The 20,976-nt window shown below is 37.9% G+C and overlaps 4 protein-coding genes and 1 long non-coding RNA gene across 5 annotated transcripts; 2 read left to right on the top strand and 3 right to left on the bottom strand.

Moving 5' to 3' along the window:
- Positions 1 to 3,287: 3,287 nt before the first annotated feature.
- On the bottom strand, positions 3,288 to 5,252 carry LOC139431427 (uncharacterized). The gene is made up of 4 exons (XR_011641530.1): positions 5,050 to 5,252; positions 4,414 to 4,982; positions 3,977 to 4,338; positions 3,288 to 3,920 (listed from the first exon to the last, which is right to left on the bottom strand). It is a non-coding gene; the product is annotated as an uncharacterized lncRNA (long non-coding RNA).
- Positions 5,253 to 7,819: 2,567 nt separating this feature from the next.
- Positions 7,820 to 8,269, top strand: LOC139431428 (uncharacterized). The gene has a single exon (XM_071199117.1). It carries the CDS (start codon positions 7,820 to 7,822, stop codon positions 8,267 to 8,269), a length of 450 nt encoding a protein of 149 aa, XP_071055218.1.
- Positions 8,270 to 8,688: 419 nt separating this feature from the next.
- LOC111419149 (uncharacterized) lies at positions 8,689 to 12,837 on the bottom strand. Its single transcript, XM_023051920.2, has one exon. The coding sequence runs from the start codon at positions 12,835 to 12,837 to the stop codon at positions 8,689 to 8,691; it is 4,149 nt and encodes a 1,382-aa protein (XP_022907688.2).
- Positions 12,838 to 13,016: 179 nt separating this feature from the next.
- LOC139431429 (uncharacterized) lies at positions 13,017 to 13,700 on the bottom strand. The gene has a single exon (XM_071199118.1). The coding sequence runs from the start codon at positions 13,698 to 13,700 to the stop codon at positions 13,017 to 13,019; it is 684 nt and encodes a 227-aa protein (XP_071055219.1).
- A 2,026-nt stretch (positions 13,701 to 15,726) lies between these two features.
- LOC111416269 (uncharacterized) lies at positions 15,727 to 19,794 on the top strand. The gene has a single exon (XM_023048238.2). It carries the CDS (start codon positions 15,727 to 15,729, stop codon positions 19,792 to 19,794), a length of 4,068 nt encoding a protein of 1,355 aa, XP_022904006.2.
- The last annotated feature ends 1,182 nt before the right edge of the window (positions 19,795 to 20,976 follow it).

Consider the following 20,976-nt stretch of genomic DNA (forward strand, 5'->3'; position numbering starts at 1 on the left):
AATTTATGGTAGTACAGCATTGTTGCAGGTTGTCCATACAGCATTATACATATCTTCAACAGTATTTGGATGTCTCCTTATAGCTAACCCATAGTAAATCGTTAGTTCTTTTATTAATTTGTCTGTCAACTTATTCTTTCCACCAAGTTTTTTATGTTTTTTCACGTTTCTCAGTCGTGCGCCCATGCGCTTTTCAACGTGATCTATGCATTCTTTTTTTTTTAATGGAAAGTTATCACCATAAGGATTCATAGCCAACAAGGCTTCGAAAGTTGCTGTGTCGCCATCGCCAATATAATTTATATACCTTACTTCATACCACTCCCAAGATCTTTCAAACATCTCTTTTATAGCATCCACCTCCATCTTACCAGCTGATCCGTCATGATTTGCCGAACAATTCTCTTCATGTTCATCCATCCAATTATATTCCTCAGTCCCAGATCTTGATTTCCATGGTTGACAAGCTTGACAGTACGACGATTTTACTACAAGATCGATCACTTTTCCACTATACTTTCCGATAAGAGTTGCCATTCCAAATAATGAATTAAATCCCCTCTTCTTCCACGTTCCATCACCAGACACAGTAATTTCTGTTGCCGAATTGCCGTTTTCAGTGTTTTTGGTTTTTCCTCCTCACTGCCTTTTTCTTCAATGCATCAAATACTGCTTTTGATGTATGTACATATTTTCTAAAGCAGCATAGTACAATGTCGAACTAAACCCTTGCGATAAATCCATGAGACCACAAAATAAATTTAACCCCTCTCTGGCAACTCTTAATAATCTCATGACCAACACTAACCTTCTATTTACTTCGTAGGATTTGTTTTCAATCATAGGAGAAGATAGTATATACTGAACACCACATTCACATTCCATCGATATTTTAAATCCTAATCCACGAACACTGGATTCACCAAAACTAATTTGATTTTTACATATTTTGCAGATTACCAGTTCCGAAATTGAGGTAAACACAGATAAAAAAAAGTAGGTAATAAATCTTTATTTACTAAGGTGATATGTTTAATTATGTTAATTGTCTTTATTAATTTCAGCCACCTGGCCGTCTTCAGAAGACCTCTATAAGTACAAAATATTACAAAATATAAATTAAACGGATTAAAATCAGAGTATAAACTTACGTCAGATATTATAAACGCACGTGAACATGTTAAATTGACGTGAACATTAAAACAAAAAAGGGAATGTACAATCCGAACAAAATGCAAAGGCACACACAAGTAATATTAACATATTTGAAGAAATAAAATATCGAATCAAAATCAAAATAAAACGTGAACTTAATCTTTTTCGTAATTCGGGGCCTCTCTATTTTAACAATGCAGCAGCACTAGTCGCCTCCTAACTAGGCTCTCTCGTTTGTTAAAAATTTTGCTTGTCCTTTATATGGTGGATATGGATGTTTTAAGTATGTGTATAATGGGGTTTGTTGTGGAATTAGTTGTTCGTTGAGCAGTTTCTCTTTGGGATTGTTATGAAGAAAACGATCTATTTCATATTGCTCCAAAAGTTCCATGTGTGTGCCCTTACTAATCTGGTGTAGTATTTTGACGTTTTCCTGTTCTTTAAAGTCATGTTGTGAAAAAAGTAAGTGTCTTCCAAATGCCGAGTTTTCTCTGGTTTTGTGTTCTTTAATACGCTGTTGCAATGTTCTTCCCGTCTCTCCGATATATATTGCCTGGCATGTGTCGCATTGTAGTTGATAGACTCCGTTCTTCTTTAGTAATTCTGTTTTGTCTTTATTGTTAATTAACAGGTTTTTCAGGGTGTTTTTAGTTTTGTATGTAAGACGAATTTTGTATCGGTTAAAAACTTTTTTCAGTTTATGCGATAATTGCCCTGGAAAAGTAATGGCTCTATAAATAGTATCTTCTTTTGTATTTAAGTCTTTAAGCGTAGTGGTGTTTTTAGTGTTATTTTTGTGTTGTATTTTATTCACGAGTTTTTGTATTGTATGTTTGGGAAAATTGTTTTGTTTTGCTATTTGTTGTATGATCAAACATTCCCTTTCAAAGTCTTGTGTATCCAGGCTTGAATTCAAAGCTCTGTGGAAATATGCTCTAAATGCTGCTAGTTTCTGGGATATGTCATGATGCGATTCATATGGTATGATGAGAATTTTATTTTATTATTTATTGTTCTTTGTAAAGTCAAATCTAAGAAATTTAATGTGTTGTTGTTTTCAATTTCGATAGTAAATTTTAGTTTATTGTGTATTGAGTTTATATATTCATGTAGGCCATTTATTTTCGTTTCGTCGTTAACTATTACAATAATGTCGTCAACATACCTTTTCCAAAAAATAATGTTTCCATTAAAGGGATTAACATTATTGATAATTTTGTCTTTTTCGATTTGGTTTAGGAAAATGTCCGCTAAAATGCCACTGAGGGGTGATCCCATTGGTAGTCCGTCATTATATCTGTAAATTTTGCTATCAAATTGACAAAAATTTTGTTTGAGACACTGTTTGAATAGAGTAATTAAGTTTTCTGTGTTTTTTCTGTTGCTAAGGTTGTTCTGTATCAATCCCTTTAATATGTTTAACGTTTCTATGATTGGTACATTGGTGTATAAAGTTATTGTTCAGAACTTTACGTTTATTTTTTTTTTATATATATTATTAATTATTATTTTAATTACATTTCAACCTTTTTTTTTAATTTCTTTATTTCGTTGCCTTAACTCTCAACCCGCGTTGTACATAAATCTATTATAATACTTTATTTGTTGTATATATTTCATGTTATTTGTTGTAAATATTCGAAATTCGACCATTTGTAAACCTGTTTGTACGGTATAAATTCGATGTCCTGTTCTTAATAAATCTTCTTGTTGTCCAGTCTTCAAGCGTTTTGGAAGTTAAAAACCCGTCCCGAATTTAAAGGTCAGTGAGATATAAAATTAATAAGAGAACAATAACGAATAATTCGCAAGATTAATAAACATTTTGGTCCTTCGAGCCGGATTCATCTCGCTATTGAATCGAAAATCGAATTTTGTCAATTTTTCACGATAAAAATTAAAAGACGGCGTGATCTTCGACGGCCATATTAAAGGTCTCGCTCGGTCGGGTTTTTCCATTTAAAACGCTAACTTCCCCCTTCTAAAAAGGGAACTTATAGTGATATTAATAATTAAACAATTTTAAACAATTCACAAGACAGTTCAGTTGTTCGGACCGCGAATTTTAATCGTTCGTGTCGTGCTTAACGTTTCCGGGATTTATTCCGGGAATAATGAAGGAGATTCATTATTTCTTTGAAAACGTTGCAACTGCTCTCGAACAACAATCCGCGCGCGTCTTGTGTCTTATTGATTCACATTCTAATAATAAAGACTATATTACCGTGTTTTTCCATTTATTCTGATTTGCGATGTCAAAGTCCGGTGATAGAGAAAAGGACTCAGAATCTGTATTCGAACGTCAAAACGACTTATTCGGTTCGATTTCGCGTACTATTACAAATATTAAAAAATTGGCATTGCCAAAAAGAACTGTCGGTATCGTTCAGGCGCGATTAGAAAGGTTAGCTGAGTGTTGGGAAGAATTCAAAACAAATCATTTATTCCTGCTCCAATATCGCACTACTCTTTCCGAAACGGTTTATTTCAAAGAGGATGTTTTCACTTCATGTGAAGAAGCTTATATCGAAGCTAAAGGAGCTATCTTCGAGTTCCTCCGAGAGCTAGAAACCCCTGCATCTCCATCTCCTCCACCGGCCAACGTCTCGACTGACACCAGTACAACGTTGCAACCTCGTCAATTGCCTCGTATTAGCTTGCCTGTTTTTAACGGAGCTTACGCGGAATGGGCTCAGTTTCGCGATTTATTTGTTACAATGGTCGCCAAGAATCCAAATCTTTCCGGGGTAGAAAAGTTCCAGTATCTAAAAATGAGTTTAGTGGATGAACCAGCTCAATTAGTTAAAAATCTTTCAATTACAAATGATAATTTTGATAGAGCCTGGAAGTTGCTTGTCCATCGCTATGAAAATCTTCGAATTTTAGTCGATACTCAGGTGGCACGTTTATTTAACACAAAAAATATCAAAAACGAATCCGCATCAGAACTAAGTCGCCTCATCGCTGAAATCGAAGAAGCTTTAGCAGCTCTAGAGTCCTTGGGTTGCGATATCAAGCACTGGGACCCCCTACTGGTTTATTTGGTTGTCAAAAAACTCGACCAAGATTCCATGAAGGATTGGGAAAAGTCCGTTGGCGATCATCGAAATCCCTCTAAGTACAGCGAATTACTTGAGTTCCTTTCGTCGCGTGTATTAACTCTCGAGGCTATCGAGAAAAATTCTAACAAAAAACCTATTATTAATATTGGAATAAAAAATTCGAAAAATTTTCATGTCAAATCGCATAATGCCTCACCTTACACTCCTCGTTGTGCGTTGTGTAACAATCCACATTATTTGTCCCGATGCCAAAATTTTCTATCAAAAAGTCCAAAACAAAGATCCGAATTCGTCATGGGGAAGAAACTTTGTTATAATTGTCTTGGCTTTCATTCCATTACAACTTGTAAAAGCGAAAAAAGATGCAGAATCTGCCAAGATCAACATCATACAGTTTTACACGAACTTCCTCCAGAAAAATTAAACAAACCTTCAACAGTCATATCGAAACCTCTTGCTACTAACACATCAAATTTGCCTTCAACAAGTCATACCGTACATTCGCTTCACATAAACACTCCGGTTTTACTAGCTACTGCTTTAATACAAGTTTTGTCTCTCCATGATGAATCCTTTACAGTCCGCGCATTGATTGACCAAGGGTCGGAAGTGTCGTTTATCAGTGAATCACTGGCTCAACAGTTACACCTTCCTAGACGTGCTGCTTGTGTTCCTATTAATGGAGTTGGCTCAAAACGCACATGTACTTCAAACGGGCTTGTTTCCATTAAATTGGTGTCTCGATTGAATCCTTCAATTTCATTTCTTGAAGAAACATTGGTGTTACCAAAACTAACAACTTATCTTCCAAAGCGATTGTCAAATAACTTACCAGTTGAGGTGAAGAATCTTCCTTTAGCCGATCCAGATTTTGAGTCCGATAAACGAATCGACTTAATCCTTGGGGTACGGTTTTATTCCAAGATTCTTTTAAATCAAATTAAAAAATTCAATAACAATCTCATGGTTGCACAAGAAACTTCTATTGGCTGGATTCTTTTTGGAGCGATCGATTGTCCGGCTGCAACTAACAACACTGTTTACGGGTTTCAAGGTTCAGTTGACCGAGCTCTGATTGAGACTATTCAAAGATTCTGGAAACAAGAAGACGATTCCCTTCCTGAACACCGATTATCATCAGATGAACGTGATTGCGAAAATCACTTCCTTCAGACATATTCTCGCGAAGTTAATGGTCGTTTCATGGTGCGGTTACCTTTCAAAAAATCCCCATAAACACTCGGAAGTTCTTATGATCTCACAGTGAGCTCCTTTTATCGTTTGGAACACCGATTTTTGAAAAATGAAAATCTTTCAGATTCGTATCACGAATTTATGAATGAGTACGTTTCGCTTGGACACATGATCCCCATATCAACGAATGCAAATATTCCGAATTATTACTTACCTCACCACGGTGTTATTCGCGAGTCAAGTACAACCACGAAATTAAGAGTAGTTTTTAATGGATCAGCTCAGACTTCTAACGGTGTTACACTGAATGATTGTTTGCACATTGGACCCAAGTTGCAGACCGAATTGGTCGATGTTCTTCTTCGTTGGCGAAGACATAGAATCGTATTTGCTTGTGATCTGGAAAAGATGTATCGCCAAATTAAGATCCATTCCGATGATTTACATTACCAACGAATAGTTTGGCGAGATAGCCCTTCGGAAGAAATAAAAACTTACGAATTAACCACAGTCACTTACGGTTTAAATTGCGCTCCGTTTTTGGCTATTCGTTGTCTTCGTCTATTAGCAGAGCAACATTCTAGTGATCAACCAAATGGTGCAGCGATTCTTCTGAAGGATACCTACGTCGACGATATTTTGTCAGGTGCTGATAGTGTTTCTGAAGCCCAGAAAGTCATATCTCAATTACAAACGATTCTTATGGCGGGCTGCTTTCATGCTCGGAAATGGATGTCGAACCATCCAGACGTTCTCGTACAGCTTTCCCCAAGCGATGTTTCTCATACCCTAACAGTAGATTTAAGAGAGGATGATGCCCCAAGGGCTTTGGGATTGATCTGGAACAATGAAACTGATGAATTTTTGTTCGTGTTGAGTCAAGCGAGTGAAACTTTGAATAGACTTACCAAACGGTCGGTCCTTTCCTTCATCGCGCGTTTGTATGATCCCCTCGGTTTATAATCACCGCGAAGATCTTCATGCAAGAACTCTGGATCCTTGGTCTCGATTGGGACGAGGAGTTCCCTTCTGATCTAACTAAAAATTGGATCTCCTTTTTAAAAGACTTTCACAATGTCCCTGCTATTCGCGTTCCGCGTTGGATTGGTACTCGTAATAATACCAATTCCGTAGAGATCCACGGATTCGCTGATGCTTCAGTTCGTGCGTTCGGTGCGGTCGTTTACTTGCGTGTGGTTGATGATTCGGATGTACGCGTTTCTCTGATTACTTCTAAATCAAAAGTGGCCCCATTAAAAAATGTGTCAATACCGCGGCTTGAGTTGTGCGCGGTGGTTGTTCTAGTGCGTTTGGTTAAGCGCGTTTCGATCGCTCTCGAGCTCGGTGGCGCGCCGATCTATCTGTGGACGGATTCCACAGTCGCGCTCTCATGGATTTGCAGCCATCCGAGCAAATGGAAGGATTTCGTCCGAAATCGAGTCGTCGAGATCCAGGACTTACCCGAGGCCCGCTGGTCTCACGTTTCAACCAAGGACAACCCCGCCGACTTGGTTTCCCGTGGAGTTCCTGCTTTACAACTTCAGGACAACTCCCTCTGGTGGCGCGGACCTTCTTGGCTCTCCCAATCGTCCACCTGCTGGCCTTCTCTACGACCTTCTTCTTCACCAGACGCTGATAATGAAAGACGTTCCAGAGTGACTGCTCATGTTGGTGCCGTTTCGAACTGGGGTTTGAAAACCAAATACTCATCTTTAATCAAATTATTACGAATAACTGCTTGGTGTTTTCGATTTGTTAATAAACTTAAAAGAGACTCTGTTTCAGGCTCGCTTTCTCCTGCTGAGATTGATTTTGCTCTTTTGTTTTGGGTTCGCGAGGAACAGCGAATTCAATTTCAGCAGGAAATTCATGATCTTAAGGCCGGAAAACCGATATCCAAATCAAGCCCTTTATTTCGACTCACCCCGTTTATTGATGGTAATGACATCCTGAGAATTACTGGACGCCTCCGATTCGCTTCTCTTGATTGGGACGAGAAGCATCCGATGATAATTCCAAAGACTTCTCATCTGACAACATTAATCATCGATTCACATCATCGGAGGACTTTTCATGGTGGTACTCAGCTCACTTTGTCATACATAAGGCGACGGTTTTGGATAGTTGGAGGACGGATTCCGGTACGATCATTCATCCAACGATGTATCGTTTGCGTGAGACTCCGAGCCGAGACCAGCCAACAATTGATGGGACAGCTACCGCCCACACGCGTAATTCCATCGAGGCCGTTTTTGCATACAGGAGTCGACTATGCTGGTCCCTTTTTATTGACAACATTTCGCGGACGAGGTTGTAAATCTTATAAGAGCTATTTAATACTGTTTGTTTGTTTAGCCACCTCGGCAATCCACTTGGAGGTTTCTACTGACTATTGGACCGCTGGATTCATGGCAGCCTATAAGCGTTTTACTGGACGCCGTGGATTGTGCCAGTGTTTATACAGCGATTGCGGAACCAACCTCGTCGGCGCGGATCGAGAATTGAGATCGTTGTTCTCCGCGGCTTCCAAGGACTGGAAAGGGGTTGTCGACTTATTAAGCAATGATGGAACTGGGTGGAAATTCAACCCACCTGCAGCACCTCATTTTGGTGGAAAGTGGGAGGCTGGGGTCCGATCCGTGAAAAACCATCTTAGAAAAGTTGTCGGCTCCACTCTACTAACCTACGAAGAATTTACAACTGTTCTAATTGAGATTGAGGCTATTTTAAATTCGAGACCACTTTGTGCTGTTTCAGATGATCCGAGTAACTACGATGTAACGCGCAGTATAAGAAAAGAACTGGGTTTAATAAAACGGTGCTGGTTCAGAGATATAAACAATGAAATTAAAGCGTAAAAAAAATGTAGGAAAAGTAGAATAAATAAAAGAAGATGATTAAATTACGATTCTTACGTTTAATTTTCACTGCACTAGAGTACTAATTTTAAACGACTTTTTCGATGCGCACAATACTGTCGTCGCGTTAAAAGGCGAGTGTGAGCGCATGCTCTCGTGTTAAGATAACACAGCCCAGTTAAGCGCACGCACATGCGTGTAAATAATTCTGAGGGTGACGCGGCGCGAACATTCCACCCACCAACAAAAGGTGAAATAACCCTTTTTTACAATAATATTTATGAAATACGAATAGTTATTTGACGGTGTGAAAGTTAAAGTTTGAGTGAATAAGCATAACATACGGTGAGTAGACGAAAATAATTAATTAGTTTGACAAGTAAACAAAAAAAAAACATGTGACTAGATTCGGTTTTGTCTTAAATCGGTAAGGTACAAATCTTCGTGGTTGGACGAGTTAACCTCCCATTTTTGGTTTTAATGGTGATGACTCGGATAACACCATCAATTCCGGGATGAACCTCTTCAATTCTCCCTGTTTCCCATTGAAGTGGGGGTCGCTGTTCATTTCGAATGAGTACCAGATCACCAATAGACGGTGTTGGAGACGAAGCGTTCCATTTTCCTCTTTGTTGAAGTGAGTACAAATATTCAACGTGCCACCTTTTCCAAAAATCTTGTACCATCTTCTGTATCAGTTTCCAGCGATCCAAACGGTTGATCGGTACTTGAGTGACGTCAGGATCTACAACAGAAGCATTAAGGGGTTCCAAACACAAGAAATGTGCTGGAGTTAGTGGTTGAAGATCATTGGGATCTTCAGTCATTGCGGAAAGCGGCCTCGAGTTCAATACAGCTTCGATTTGCGTCAGGATGGTATACACTTCCTCAAACGTTAGTTTTTGATCTCCAATAACTTTAATCAAATGGGATTTAACAGATCTTACTCCAGCCTCAGCCAACCCATTAAAATGGGGAGCCCCTGGAGGATGAAATTGCCATGTGAGTTCCAATTTTTGACCGAAAACCTCAGCCATCTCTTGTAATTTGTTGTAGGCGCCCACAAAATTAGTTCCCTGATTTGATAAGATTAACGTACATCGACCTCTTCTGGAGGTAAATCGTCGTAGAGCCGCTATAAATGCTTCAGTAGATAGATCTGAAACTAGTTCTAAATGTATCGCTTTGGTAGACGTACACACAAAGACACAAATATAGGATTTGACAAATCGCGCTCCTCTGGTGCGACTAATGGTGGTATAAATCGGTCCAGCGAAATCGACAGCGACTCTGGAGAACGCCTTCACCTCGGTTACTCTAAATTGAGGCAAATCCGCCATCCTCGGAGCATATGATCGGGGCTTGCATCGAAAACAACGGATACATCGTGATACGACCCGATGAATGACACTTCGAGAAGCGATGATCCAATATTGACGCATTACCAGAGCTTGTAGCGACCGTTGTCCCGGATGAAGGTATTTTTCATGTATATGTTCCACAATTAATTCACTAACACGACTATTTTTAGGTAGAAGTAACGGATGTTTGTGATCGAAGGGGATCATAGCAAATTTTATACGACCACCCACCCTAATCAAACCATCTCTATCAAGAAAAGGTGCTAACTTTCTAAATGATTTATCAGGGATCTTATTCTCGTTAATTGTAGTAAATAATTGTGAAAAATGTTGATGTTGGACATAACGGACAATCGAAGATAAAGATTGTTGGAGCTCAAACGGGGATAATTTGATGGTAAAATAACGGTTTTGTTTGCGGCAGTGAACAATAAAACGTTGAATGTAGGCCATAATCCGTTGGATTTTTGAAAGTGAAGAGAATCTCATGAGGAGAGTGTCTATAAAAGTAAGTTTTGTTTCAATGGTAGTAATTATATTTGATTTTTGTTCATTAATTACTTCTGTGCTTTCACAGGGAATAGATTTAATAGATGGCCAGTATTCCGGAGGATGACAGAGCCAGGAGGGGCCCCTCCACCATAGATCGTGAGCGATTAACTGATCTGGAAAAAGACCTCGAGAGCCACAGTCTGCAGGATTATCGGAAGATGGTATGTATCTCCAATAATCTGAAGGTAAAATTTCTTGGATATATGAGACTCGATTGGCAACGAAAATTTTCCATCTAGTAGGCAATGAAGAAATCCACGCTAGGGTGACTTTGGAATCGGACCACGCGTAAATTACATCGAAAATGATTGTGGTTGATAACATGTCCTTAATAGTTTTAAGAAGATCAACGAGTAGAACAGCGCCACAAAGTTCGAGACGAGGAATAGATATTGTCTTAAGAGGTGCAACTCTAGATTTACCGCAAAGAAAAGAGGTATTAATAGATTGGTTATGACTTTCACAGCGTAAATACGCTACTGCACAATAACCTGATTGCGAGGCGTCACAAAAAAGATGAAGTTGAACGGATTTAGTGTCAGACGGAATCATCAATCGAGGTATTCTTAAATCAGAAATAAAAATAAGACCTTTCTTAAAGATTTCCCAATTTTTAGATATGTGACCAGGGGGACTTTCATCCCATTCAATTTTTAATTGCCACAATTGTTGGATAAATTGTTTAGCCTTTAAGGTGCACGGAGTCAAGAAGCCTAAGGGGTCGTAGACACGAGCGATTTCCGAAAGTATGGAACGTTTTGTGGAAAGGGAATTGCGGGGACAATAGGAAAATTTAAAATCATCTGTTGTGGGATCCCATTGCAGACCCAAAACTTTAATGTAACTGATTTCATCGTAATCCATTGATATTGGACGCTGTAAATCTGTTTCAGATACTTCTTGTAAGACGTGAGTGCAATTACTCGCCCATTTTCTCAATTTAAATCCCCCTCTGTTCAATAGGTCAATCAATTCTCGCTGTAGCTCCAAAGTCTCTTGCACCGATTGAGCTCCTGTGACTATATCGTCAACGTAAATGTTGTTTTTTAGAACGGTTGAAGCCCTCGGAAACTGATCACAATAGATGTTAGATAACTCGACTAGTGTTCGCAAGGCAAGAAAAGGTGCCGATGCCACTCCATAGGTCACAGTATTTAAAATATATTCTTGAATAGGTTCAGTTGAAGAGAATCTCCATAAGATTCGCTGAAAGTTTCTGTCTTCAGGTGAAACAAGAATTTGTCGATACATTTGTTGGATATCGCAGACAAATGCATACTTAAAACATCGAAAACACGATAAAACCTTTATTATGTCTTGTTGCAACTTATGTCCCACCAAAAGGGTGTCATTTAACGATGTACCATCAGATGTTGGTGCTGATGCGTCAAACACAACTCTAATTTTTGATGAAGGGTTTTCAGAACGAAGCACGCAGTGATGCGGAATGTAGTAGGTTCTATCAGAAGGAGGTTTGAAAGAGTTAGCAAGAGACATGTGGCCTGACTGAAGATAATCTTTCATAAAGTTGATATAATCACTTCTTAACGACGGAGTTTTTAAGAGACGGTTTTCTAAAGACATAAAACGTTTCAACGCTGTCTGGTAGGAATTGCCCAGGACTGGATTTGGTTTCTTAAAAGGCAGAGAAACGATGAATCGACCTGTTGATGTTCGTTTATAATTATTTTTAAAATGATTTTCACATTTATCCTCTTCAGACGTTAATAGCGTTCTTTCAGGAATGGATTCCAGTTCCCAGAATCTTTGAATTGAGTTATCAAGCGAATAATCAGTAGTAGATAAACACGTTGACAGTGAGGTCGTGACTGAGAGCGAAGATCTCCCCATTAGAATCCAACCAAATACGGAATTAACTGCAATTGGATGGTTCGGTTCTCCACGAAGACGTCCTTCAGTGATAATTTGAGGAACTAGTTCTGCGCCCAGTAACAAATCCACCGAGTTGAGACTTGAATGGTGCTCTGGAGGGATGTTCAATTGTTGAAGATGAGGATAAAGCGGAACTAGGGACGCAATGGATGGTTGGTCAGAACAAATGCTGGGAGTGATAATAGCGTCAAAGTCAAAGGAAGGTTTCGATGACTGTATAGGTTGGATAGAGCAGGTAACAGAGCCTTTATTACAGATGGATGTCATTGCATTTAATCCCTGGATTTCTAGACAAGAAGTTTGCTTTCGTGGTAGTTGAAGTCGTTTTGATAGATTAGATGTTATAAAATTGGACATACTGCCCGAGTCGATTAATGCTTTGACACGATGTAATTTTCCAAATCGATCCTGAATGTTTACAATAGCAATAGGTAGTAAGATGTTTGGATTACTTTCCTTCATTGTTGTCTGAATTGTATTATAAGATGTTCCGACATGAACACATGGAGAAGTTTGTGTCTTGAAGTGGAGTAATGTGTGGTGATGTTGATTGCAGGTACGACATCTATGAGAAGACGAGCAATTATGAGTAGTGTGTCGTTGACTTAGACAATTTCGACAAAGATTATGATCTCTAGCGATGGATAACCGTTCTCCAGCTGATTTGGATGTAAAATTCGTACAACGGTAAATTGGATGGGCTTCATGACATAAGATACAGTTAGTAGTCGATGAATTCGAATGATGTTCTTCAATCTTCATATTTACTGATTTAGCTCTGATGTTTGATTTTGATGAACTCAGAGATGTGCTGTCACTTGATGTCAATAATACCGATTCTAGGGCCTTTGCTCTTTTTTCTAAGAAATCCACAAGTTGCTTGTAAGTTGGAATGTCATATGCTGTATGTTCAGCTTCAAAAGTGGTTTTTGTAGGTGTGTTCAGTTTTTGAAGCACGATATTAAATAATAGAAAATCCCACTTATCAACAGGGAACCCAAATTACGAAAACCTTCAATATTTTCATGGAAGGTATCAATCAAAATTCGAAGACTTTTAGAGGAATCGTCTTTCAGGGGTTTTAAATGAACGATTTCGTTAAAGTATAACGTTGCCAAGTGACGTTTATTCTGGTAGCGGCCTTTTAACGTTTTATATGCTATTTCGTAATTGGCGTCTGTCACAGGAAAACCCTTTAACAGGTTAAACGCTTCGCCACTTAGGGACATGAGAAGGTACTGATATTTGGCAATTGAAGAAAGAGATTTGTTTTCGTGAACCATCGTTCGATAAAGATCGAAAAAGGTATGCCATTCTTTATGATTACCACTGAACGTAGGCAATGCTAACTTATTTAATTTCAGAGCAGATATAGATGAGATTTCAGAGGATTCCGTTGAAGGTTGAGGGGACAGTTGATGGAATATCGCCCTTGTTGTGTAGTAAGCAGTATCAGCCTTTAGTCGTATGTCGTCATGAGCCTCAAAGTCCTGCTCTTCAATCAAACCAATAATTGTATTGTGAGTACTTTTGAACTCTTTGTAGATTTCCTCGGCATCTGGAGCTCGTTCAAGAAAAATTTGTTTTTGGATAGGGTCAGACGGGAGTGCTTGACCAAGGGCCATGGTCTCGTTTAAACGATTGTATAGACCGTTGCGACGTAGGGTAAGTTTAACAATCTTGTCTGTCATCACGGGAAAAATCAAATAAAATATCCAAAAGAATTATGGAGAAGAACGAAATTAAAAAAAGAATTCTCAAAAAAAAGGTAAATGAAAATAATTTAAATAATCGAAGGGAAAAGAAATTAAATATTTAAATGGTAAGAATTGTCGAAAAATGCGGTGCTAAAAATAGCGTAATCCAGTTTTTGATTTTCCAGATGGCCAACAAAGAGACGTGACCCCGTGGATAAATGCAAAAAAACGCGGATTTAAGACGAAAATTAAATGAAAAATGCGAAAAAATGTAAAAATAACGAGAAATAAATCAAAATTAAACGAAAATTCCGGAAGAATCCGGCTCGAAGGACCAAATGAACGCGCAGTATAAGAAAAGAACTGGGTTTAATAAAACGGTGCTGGTTCAGAGATATAAACAATGAAATTAAAGCGTAAAAAAAATGTAGGAAAAGTAGAATAAATAAAAGAAGATGATTAAATTACGATTCTTACGTTTAATTTTCACTGCACTAGAGTACTAATTTTAAACGACTTTTTCGATGCGCACAATACTGTCGTCGCGTTAAAAGGCGAGTGTGAGCGCATGCTCTCGTGTTAAGATAACACAGCCCAGTTAAGCGCACGCACATGCGTGTAAATAATTCTGAGGGTGACGCGGCGCGAACAAACACCATCCCATTTCTTAATCGGATCATCTGGTTCCGTAGTGCCTGAGCCGTCTCTTCTGGATGAAAAGGTATCCCGCCTCACTCGATATCAACATCTCCGACGTTTGGTTGAGGAATTCTGGAAGAGGTGGAAAGATTTCTATCTTCAATCTGTACAAAACTCAACTAAATGGTTCAAGGGGAAAAACTTACCGGCTATTGGGGATTTGGTACTAGTTAAGGACGAACGATTGCCCCCTTCGAAATGGCTTCTAGCAAGAATTACTGAGCTTCATCCTGGAAAGGATAGTTTGGTTCGCGTAGCTACCATAAAGACTTCAACTACCACTTTAGTTCGACCATTGGTGAAATTATGTTTACTTCCTTGTTAAAAAAAAATTTAAAAAAAAAAAAATTAACAATTTCCTTGCATATTGTTAACGTAAAATTTTCTATTTTTAATGTGAATTCTATGAGTACTTACGTTCAAACTTTAATTTTCGTTCAACACATATTACTAACCGATTCATTTCACTATGTACACTGTATTTGTTCCTTTTACTGGCAACTTTAGCATTCAAATACTTTACAATACAGTCACTTAATTTCATTGCGCATATCTTCGTTTCGCTGAATCATTCAGCTGATTTTTTCATTTAGGGGAATTCTGATCTACAACTCTGTATTCAACCCGCGTTTGGTACCCCTTCTAGATTGAAGGTCGCGGCGCCGCGGTACAATAATGAAGCACTATGCCTTCTTCCGTTTTCCGTTGATTACAGAGTCCTGTTTCTAATGTGTAGTTACCTGTCAGTCCGCCCCGCGAACATTTTCTTTTGTTATTTTGCTGACTAGCTCGCTAGTCCAGCAAGGCGGGCTGTATGTTTAGAACTTTACGTTTATTTTTTTTTTATATATATTATTAGTTATTATTTTAATTACATTTCAACCTTTTTTTTTAATTTCTTTATTTCGTTGCCTTAACTCGCAACCCGCGTTGTACATAAATCTATTATAATACCTTATTTGTTGTATATATTTCATGTTATTTGTTGTAAATATTCGAAATTCGACCATTTGTAAACCTGTTTGTACGGTATATATTCGATGTCCTGTTCTTAATAAATCTTCTTGTTGTCCAGTCTTCAAGCGTTTTGGAAGTTAAAAACCCGTCCCGAATTTAAAGGTCAGTGAGATATAAAATTAATAAGAGAACAATAACGAATAATTCGCAAGATTAATAAACAGTTATCAAGCCGAACGACAAACAAGGGCAACCGAGAAGGAATGTTTCTTATGTAACCACAGAGGTTAAATGTCTTATGTGCGATGATGAACATCCATTGTTTAAATACAAGAAATTTTTGGATAAGAGGCCGGCTGAGAGACTTGAAAAGGTAAAAGAAATGCATCTTTGTATTAATTGTCTTAAAGGTGGACATTTTTCAAACAAATGTTATTCAAAACATTCCTGTTCAAAATGCGGGAAAAAACACAATACATTATTACATCCTTCTGAAGAATTAAACAAAAAGGCAAAAACAGTTACTTGTGCATCCAACAATAAATTCACGCAAGTGTTGTTGGCAACAGTATTGATTCATGTTGAAGACATAGATGGTAGTTTACATAAGTGTAGAGCGTTACTAGACAGTGGTTCTCAGAGTAATTTTATAACGAAGAGCATGTGCGAAAGATTAAAATTGTCAAGGACTGACATAAATTATTCCGTTGGTGGAGTAGGACAATCAATGTCTACAATCAAATTTAAGACTGATTTAATATATCGATCACGATTTAATGATTATACATCAAATATCAATTGCCTGATATTAGAAAACATAACAGATCCTTTGCCTTTGGTTTCATTCAGAAAGGATTTAATCAAGGTGCCAAAGAACATAGAAATGGCAAATCCTTATTTTTATCAAAGAAATCAAATAGATATATTACTGGGAGCAGTTGAGTTCTGGAAAATATTATTATTAAAAAGACAAACCATAGATCATATGGTGTTACAAAGAACAAAATTGGGTTTTATTATAACAGGCGGATTAAATTTAAAAACAAATAATAGATTAATCAGTTGTACTTCTATTGATACACAATTGGAAAGATTTTGGGTGATGGAGGAGCAACTAGAAAGAGAAGACAACTTAAGCGGCGAAGACAAACGTTGTGAAGAGCTTTTTTCAAGAGATTGTAAGAGAAACGAGGATGGAAGATTTATTGTGTCTTTACCAAAGAGAGAAATAATTTCGCTAGGAAATTCAAAACAAGGAGCTGAACAAAGATTTTACAACATGGAAAATAAATTAAATAAGAACGAAAACATGAAAAAACATTATACACAGTTCATGCAAGAATATGAGAATTTGAATCATATGACAGAAATAAACAAAGATGAGATGACTGATAATGGTTTCTATCTACCTCATCATCCAGTATTAAAACAAGACAGTATGACAACTAAATTAAGAGTTGTTTTCGATGGGTCTTTTAAGAGTAGTAATGGTTTATCTATAAATGATAACTTGTTAATGGGTCCAAATATACAGAATGAGTTACTTGACATTATTATACGTTTTAGAACCTATCCATATGTTTTAACTGCAGACATAGGTATGATGTATCGTCAAATATTAGTTCATAAAGAAGATACAAAATACCAAAAGATATGTTGGCGAGAAACGGAAACTGAACCATTGAAATATTATGAACTTAATACTGTTACATATGGAACGACATGCGCTCCTTATTTAGCGTTAAGAACATTAAAACAACTAGCGCAAGACGATGGACATAAGTTTGCAAAGGCTAAATCTGTTCTATTAAATGACTTCTACATGGATGATTTGTTAACTGGAACTAATACTATACAGGAAGCTATAACATTGCAGCAGAACTTGAATGACTTGCTTTCATCGGGAGGTTTTAAGTTACGGAAATGGCGTGCTAATCATTTAGATATATTGGCGCATCTGGAAAGGGAAACTATTAATGAAAAATTATTAGTTATAAAAGAAGAAGGTCCGATTAAAACATTGGGTTTATTGTGGAATTCTAAATCAGATAACATTACATATACCATCAAGGCAAATGTTTCAAAAAACAACAAAATGACAAAGAGACATATTTTATCAAGAATTGCAACCATATACGATCCGTTGGGACTTCTGTCTCCAATAATTGTAAGAGCAAAAATATTCATGCAACAATTATGGCAGTTAAACATTGATTGGGATACTAACATTTCAGAAGAACTTCAAGATACATGGACAAATTTTATAAATTCATTGTGCTACATTAATGAATTGCATATACCCAGACATGTGAACCCTTCACAGAGTACGTTTGATATTTATGGGTTTTGTGACGCAAGTGAAAAGGCGTATGGCGCATGTTTATATACAGTGTCAAAAGATGATCAGGGTAACTACATTTCCAATTTGATTTGTGGAAAATCAAGAGTGGCACCGATAAAGGTAATTTCACTGCCAAGGTTGGAACTTTGTGGAGCAGTTATTCTGTCTAGATTGACTGATAGAATACATAAGGCACTAAATTACAGAATTAAGAACGTATACTTGTTCACTGATTCAACTATAGTTCTCGCATGGTTACAATTACCTTCTAATACATTGCAAACTTTTGTTGGAAATAGAGTTTCAGAAATACAGACATTAACTTCCAATTACATTTGGCAACATGTTGAAGGATTTGATAATCCAGCTGATGTTGTATCGCGTGGAATTATTGCAGAAGAATTACTAAATCATGATTTGTGGTGGTTTGGTCCAAAATGGATACGAACTGGACATTGGCCTAAACAAGCAGAAGAATATGAAACAACAGAAGAACATAAAGTACGAAAAGTAGTACTTCCCGTACTTCAAACGTTGTCTATATTAACGAGATATTCAAGATTTGATAAATTAAAAAGGGTCATAGGTTATTGTCTTAGATGGAAAAATCAGTTGAGTGAAAGAATAAGTGGAGATTTAACAGTTGCTGAACTAAAGGAAGCAGAATTAACAATATTTAAAATGATACATCAATCAAGTTTCGTGCAAGATTTAAATGATCTAAAGAAAAAAGGATTTGTTAAGAAAAACAGTCGATTGAAGAAATTAAATCCTTTCCTGGATGAAAAAGGTTTGATTAGAGTGGGTGGGAGATTGTGTAATGCGCTTATTGAGATGGAACACAAACATCCTTATCTTCTTCCTAATGGTCATTATATTACACATTTGATTATGAGAGAAACACATGAAAAACTTTTACATTGTGGTACTGAACAACTAATATTTACTGTGAGAATGCAATATTGGCCTATCTCAGCTAGAAAGGAGGCAAAAAGGGTTGTCAAAAAATGTTTAATTTGTTTTAAATTTAAACCAAAACAAGCTGAACACCTTATGGGTAATTTACCTATCGATCGATTATTAGCCTCAGAGAGACCATTTACTATCACTGGCATGGACTATGCAGGACCAATACAAGTCCGAGAATGCAAACGTCGAAGAGGTAAAATTATTAGTAACAAGGCATATATCGCGTTATTTGTATGTTTGTCAACCAAGGCCATACATTTAGAATTGGTTCCTGATCTAACAACAGAGGAATTTTTGACAGCATTACGTAGATTTATCGCACAACGAGGTTTATGCACAAAAATATTTTCTGATAACGGCACTAATTTTGTCGGTGCAAGGAATCACCTTGCAGAGGTTTACGAATTTCTTCGAGTGAATGAGTGTGATATCCATAACTTTTTAGCAAAACAAAAAATAACTTGGAGTTTCATTCCACCGAGAGCACCACATTTGGGGGGTCTTTGGGAGGCGTCAATAAAATCAATGAAACGACATTTTTTAAAAATCACAAAAGATATTCCTTTAACCTATAATGAATGTTACACATTGTTATGCGAAATTGAGGCTATCTTGAATTCTCGACCATTATATCCTCTATCCAATGATCCAAACGACTTGAATCCTTTAACTCCTTCACATTTCCTAATTGGATCAAGTTTATTCGACCCACCATCACCTAGTTACCTAAATACCCCAACCAACCGTTTATCTCGCTTGGAGCATATTCAACAGCTAAAGCAACATTTCTGGCAACGATGGAAGCGTGAATATCTTCATCACCTACAGGAAAGAAGTAAATGGCAGCAACCTACTGATAATCTTCGACCTGGAGAGCTGGTTCTACTCGCAGAGGATAACACACCTCCCTTTCTTTGGATAACTGGACGTATCATCCAAGTACATCCGGGTAACGATGGCATCGTGCGTGTAGTGACGGTGAAGTGTAATAAGGGCATTTTTAAAAGACCAGTGGAAAAGGTGTGCTTATTGCCAGTTCAAAATGACACAAACTAAACTTTAAACGACTTTAAATTAAAACTAGGTTTTAAGGTGGCCGGAATGTTATAGAAATCTACAGTTTTGTTTAGGGTTCTACCTTGCCTACACGTAAAAAACCTAATAAGAAGAGGTTAGAACCGTTAGATTAAAAAAGTGTAAGAATCATGTCGTTGTTGTACGAGTAGATAATAAATGCCGGTTCTGGAGCGGAAGTCAATCCCCATCCCCCTAATCCCCCATGACGTCACTTCCGGTGTCATCCCACTTCCGGTATCTTGTCACTTCCGGTATCTTGTCACATCCGGTGTCATCTTCAACCCCATATGTTAGTGCCCTTTTGGCCCTTCAACCCCCATCCCCCTTCAACCCCATGTGAGTGCCCTAATGGACCCTTCAACCCCATGTGAGTGCCCTAATGGACCCTTCAACCCCATGTTAGTGCCCTATTGGCCCTTCAACCCCCATCCCTCCTTCAACCCCATGTTAGTGCCCTATTGGCTCCCTTCAACCCCTTCAACCCCATGTTAGTGCCCTATTGGTCCCCTTCAACCCCATCACCCCCTATTAGTGCCCTATTGGTCCCCTTCAACCCCATCACCCCCTTCAACCCCATGCTAGCGCCCTAATGGCTTCCTACTACCCCGCTTCAACCCCAAGCCTCCCCCTACGATAGGGGATAACGCTCTAGCGCCCTAACGGTCGGATAAATTTTTTTTTTTTTTGCCAACGCTCAGGATCGAACCCGGGCTGTCTGGTTGAGAGTCGGGCGTCTTGCCCGCTAGGCTACCGAAGAAAATGAGTTAAGAGTGTTTAAATAACGTTCAAGTAGAGATGACGACGGCGCTCATACGTTTATCAGCGGAAGCTAATCCCCCGCGGAGCGATGACGACAACGACGACGATGACGTCGACGATCGTATGCTTATCAGCGGAAGTTAATCCCCCGCGGAGCGATGACTGAATTGAAATAATACTCACCTTAAAATAGGTTATTTATTATTATTATTGATTGATTGATTGACTGATTGATGGTAGGAGGAGGAGGAGGAGGAGGAAGAGAAAATCACAAAAAATTAAAGTTAATACATATATTAAAAATTTAAATTTAAACATGCCCAAAATGATAAACATATGCAGACAGCGCTTGTGATAACATCGATCAAAGTGCAGAGAATTTCGGCGACAACAGATAGTAAA

The sequence above is a fragment of the Onthophagus taurus genome, chromosome 9, assembly GCF_036711975.1.
Source record: "Onthophagus taurus isolate NC chromosome 9, IU_Otau_3.0, whole genome shotgun sequence".
NCBI classification, from domain to species: domain Eukaryota; kingdom Metazoa; phylum Arthropoda; class Insecta; order Coleoptera; family Scarabaeidae; genus Onthophagus; species Onthophagus taurus.

Bases quoted from the DNA above. Each gene is read 5' to 3' on its own strand.
- LOC139431428 (XM_071199117.1), top strand. From the start codon at position 7,820: ATGGCAGCCTATAAGCGTTTTACTGGACGCCGTGGATTGTGCCAGTGT.
- LOC111419149 (XM_023051920.2), bottom strand. From the start codon at position 12,837: ATGAAGATTGAAGAACATCATTCGAATTCATCGACTACTAACTGTATC.
- LOC139431429 (XM_071199118.1), bottom strand. From the start codon at position 13,700: ATGGCCCTTGGTCAAGCACTCCCGTCTGACCCTATCCAAAAACAAATT.
- LOC111416269 (XM_023048238.2), top strand. From the start codon at position 15,727: ATGTGCGATGATGAACATCCATTGTTTAAATACAAGAAATTTTTGGAT.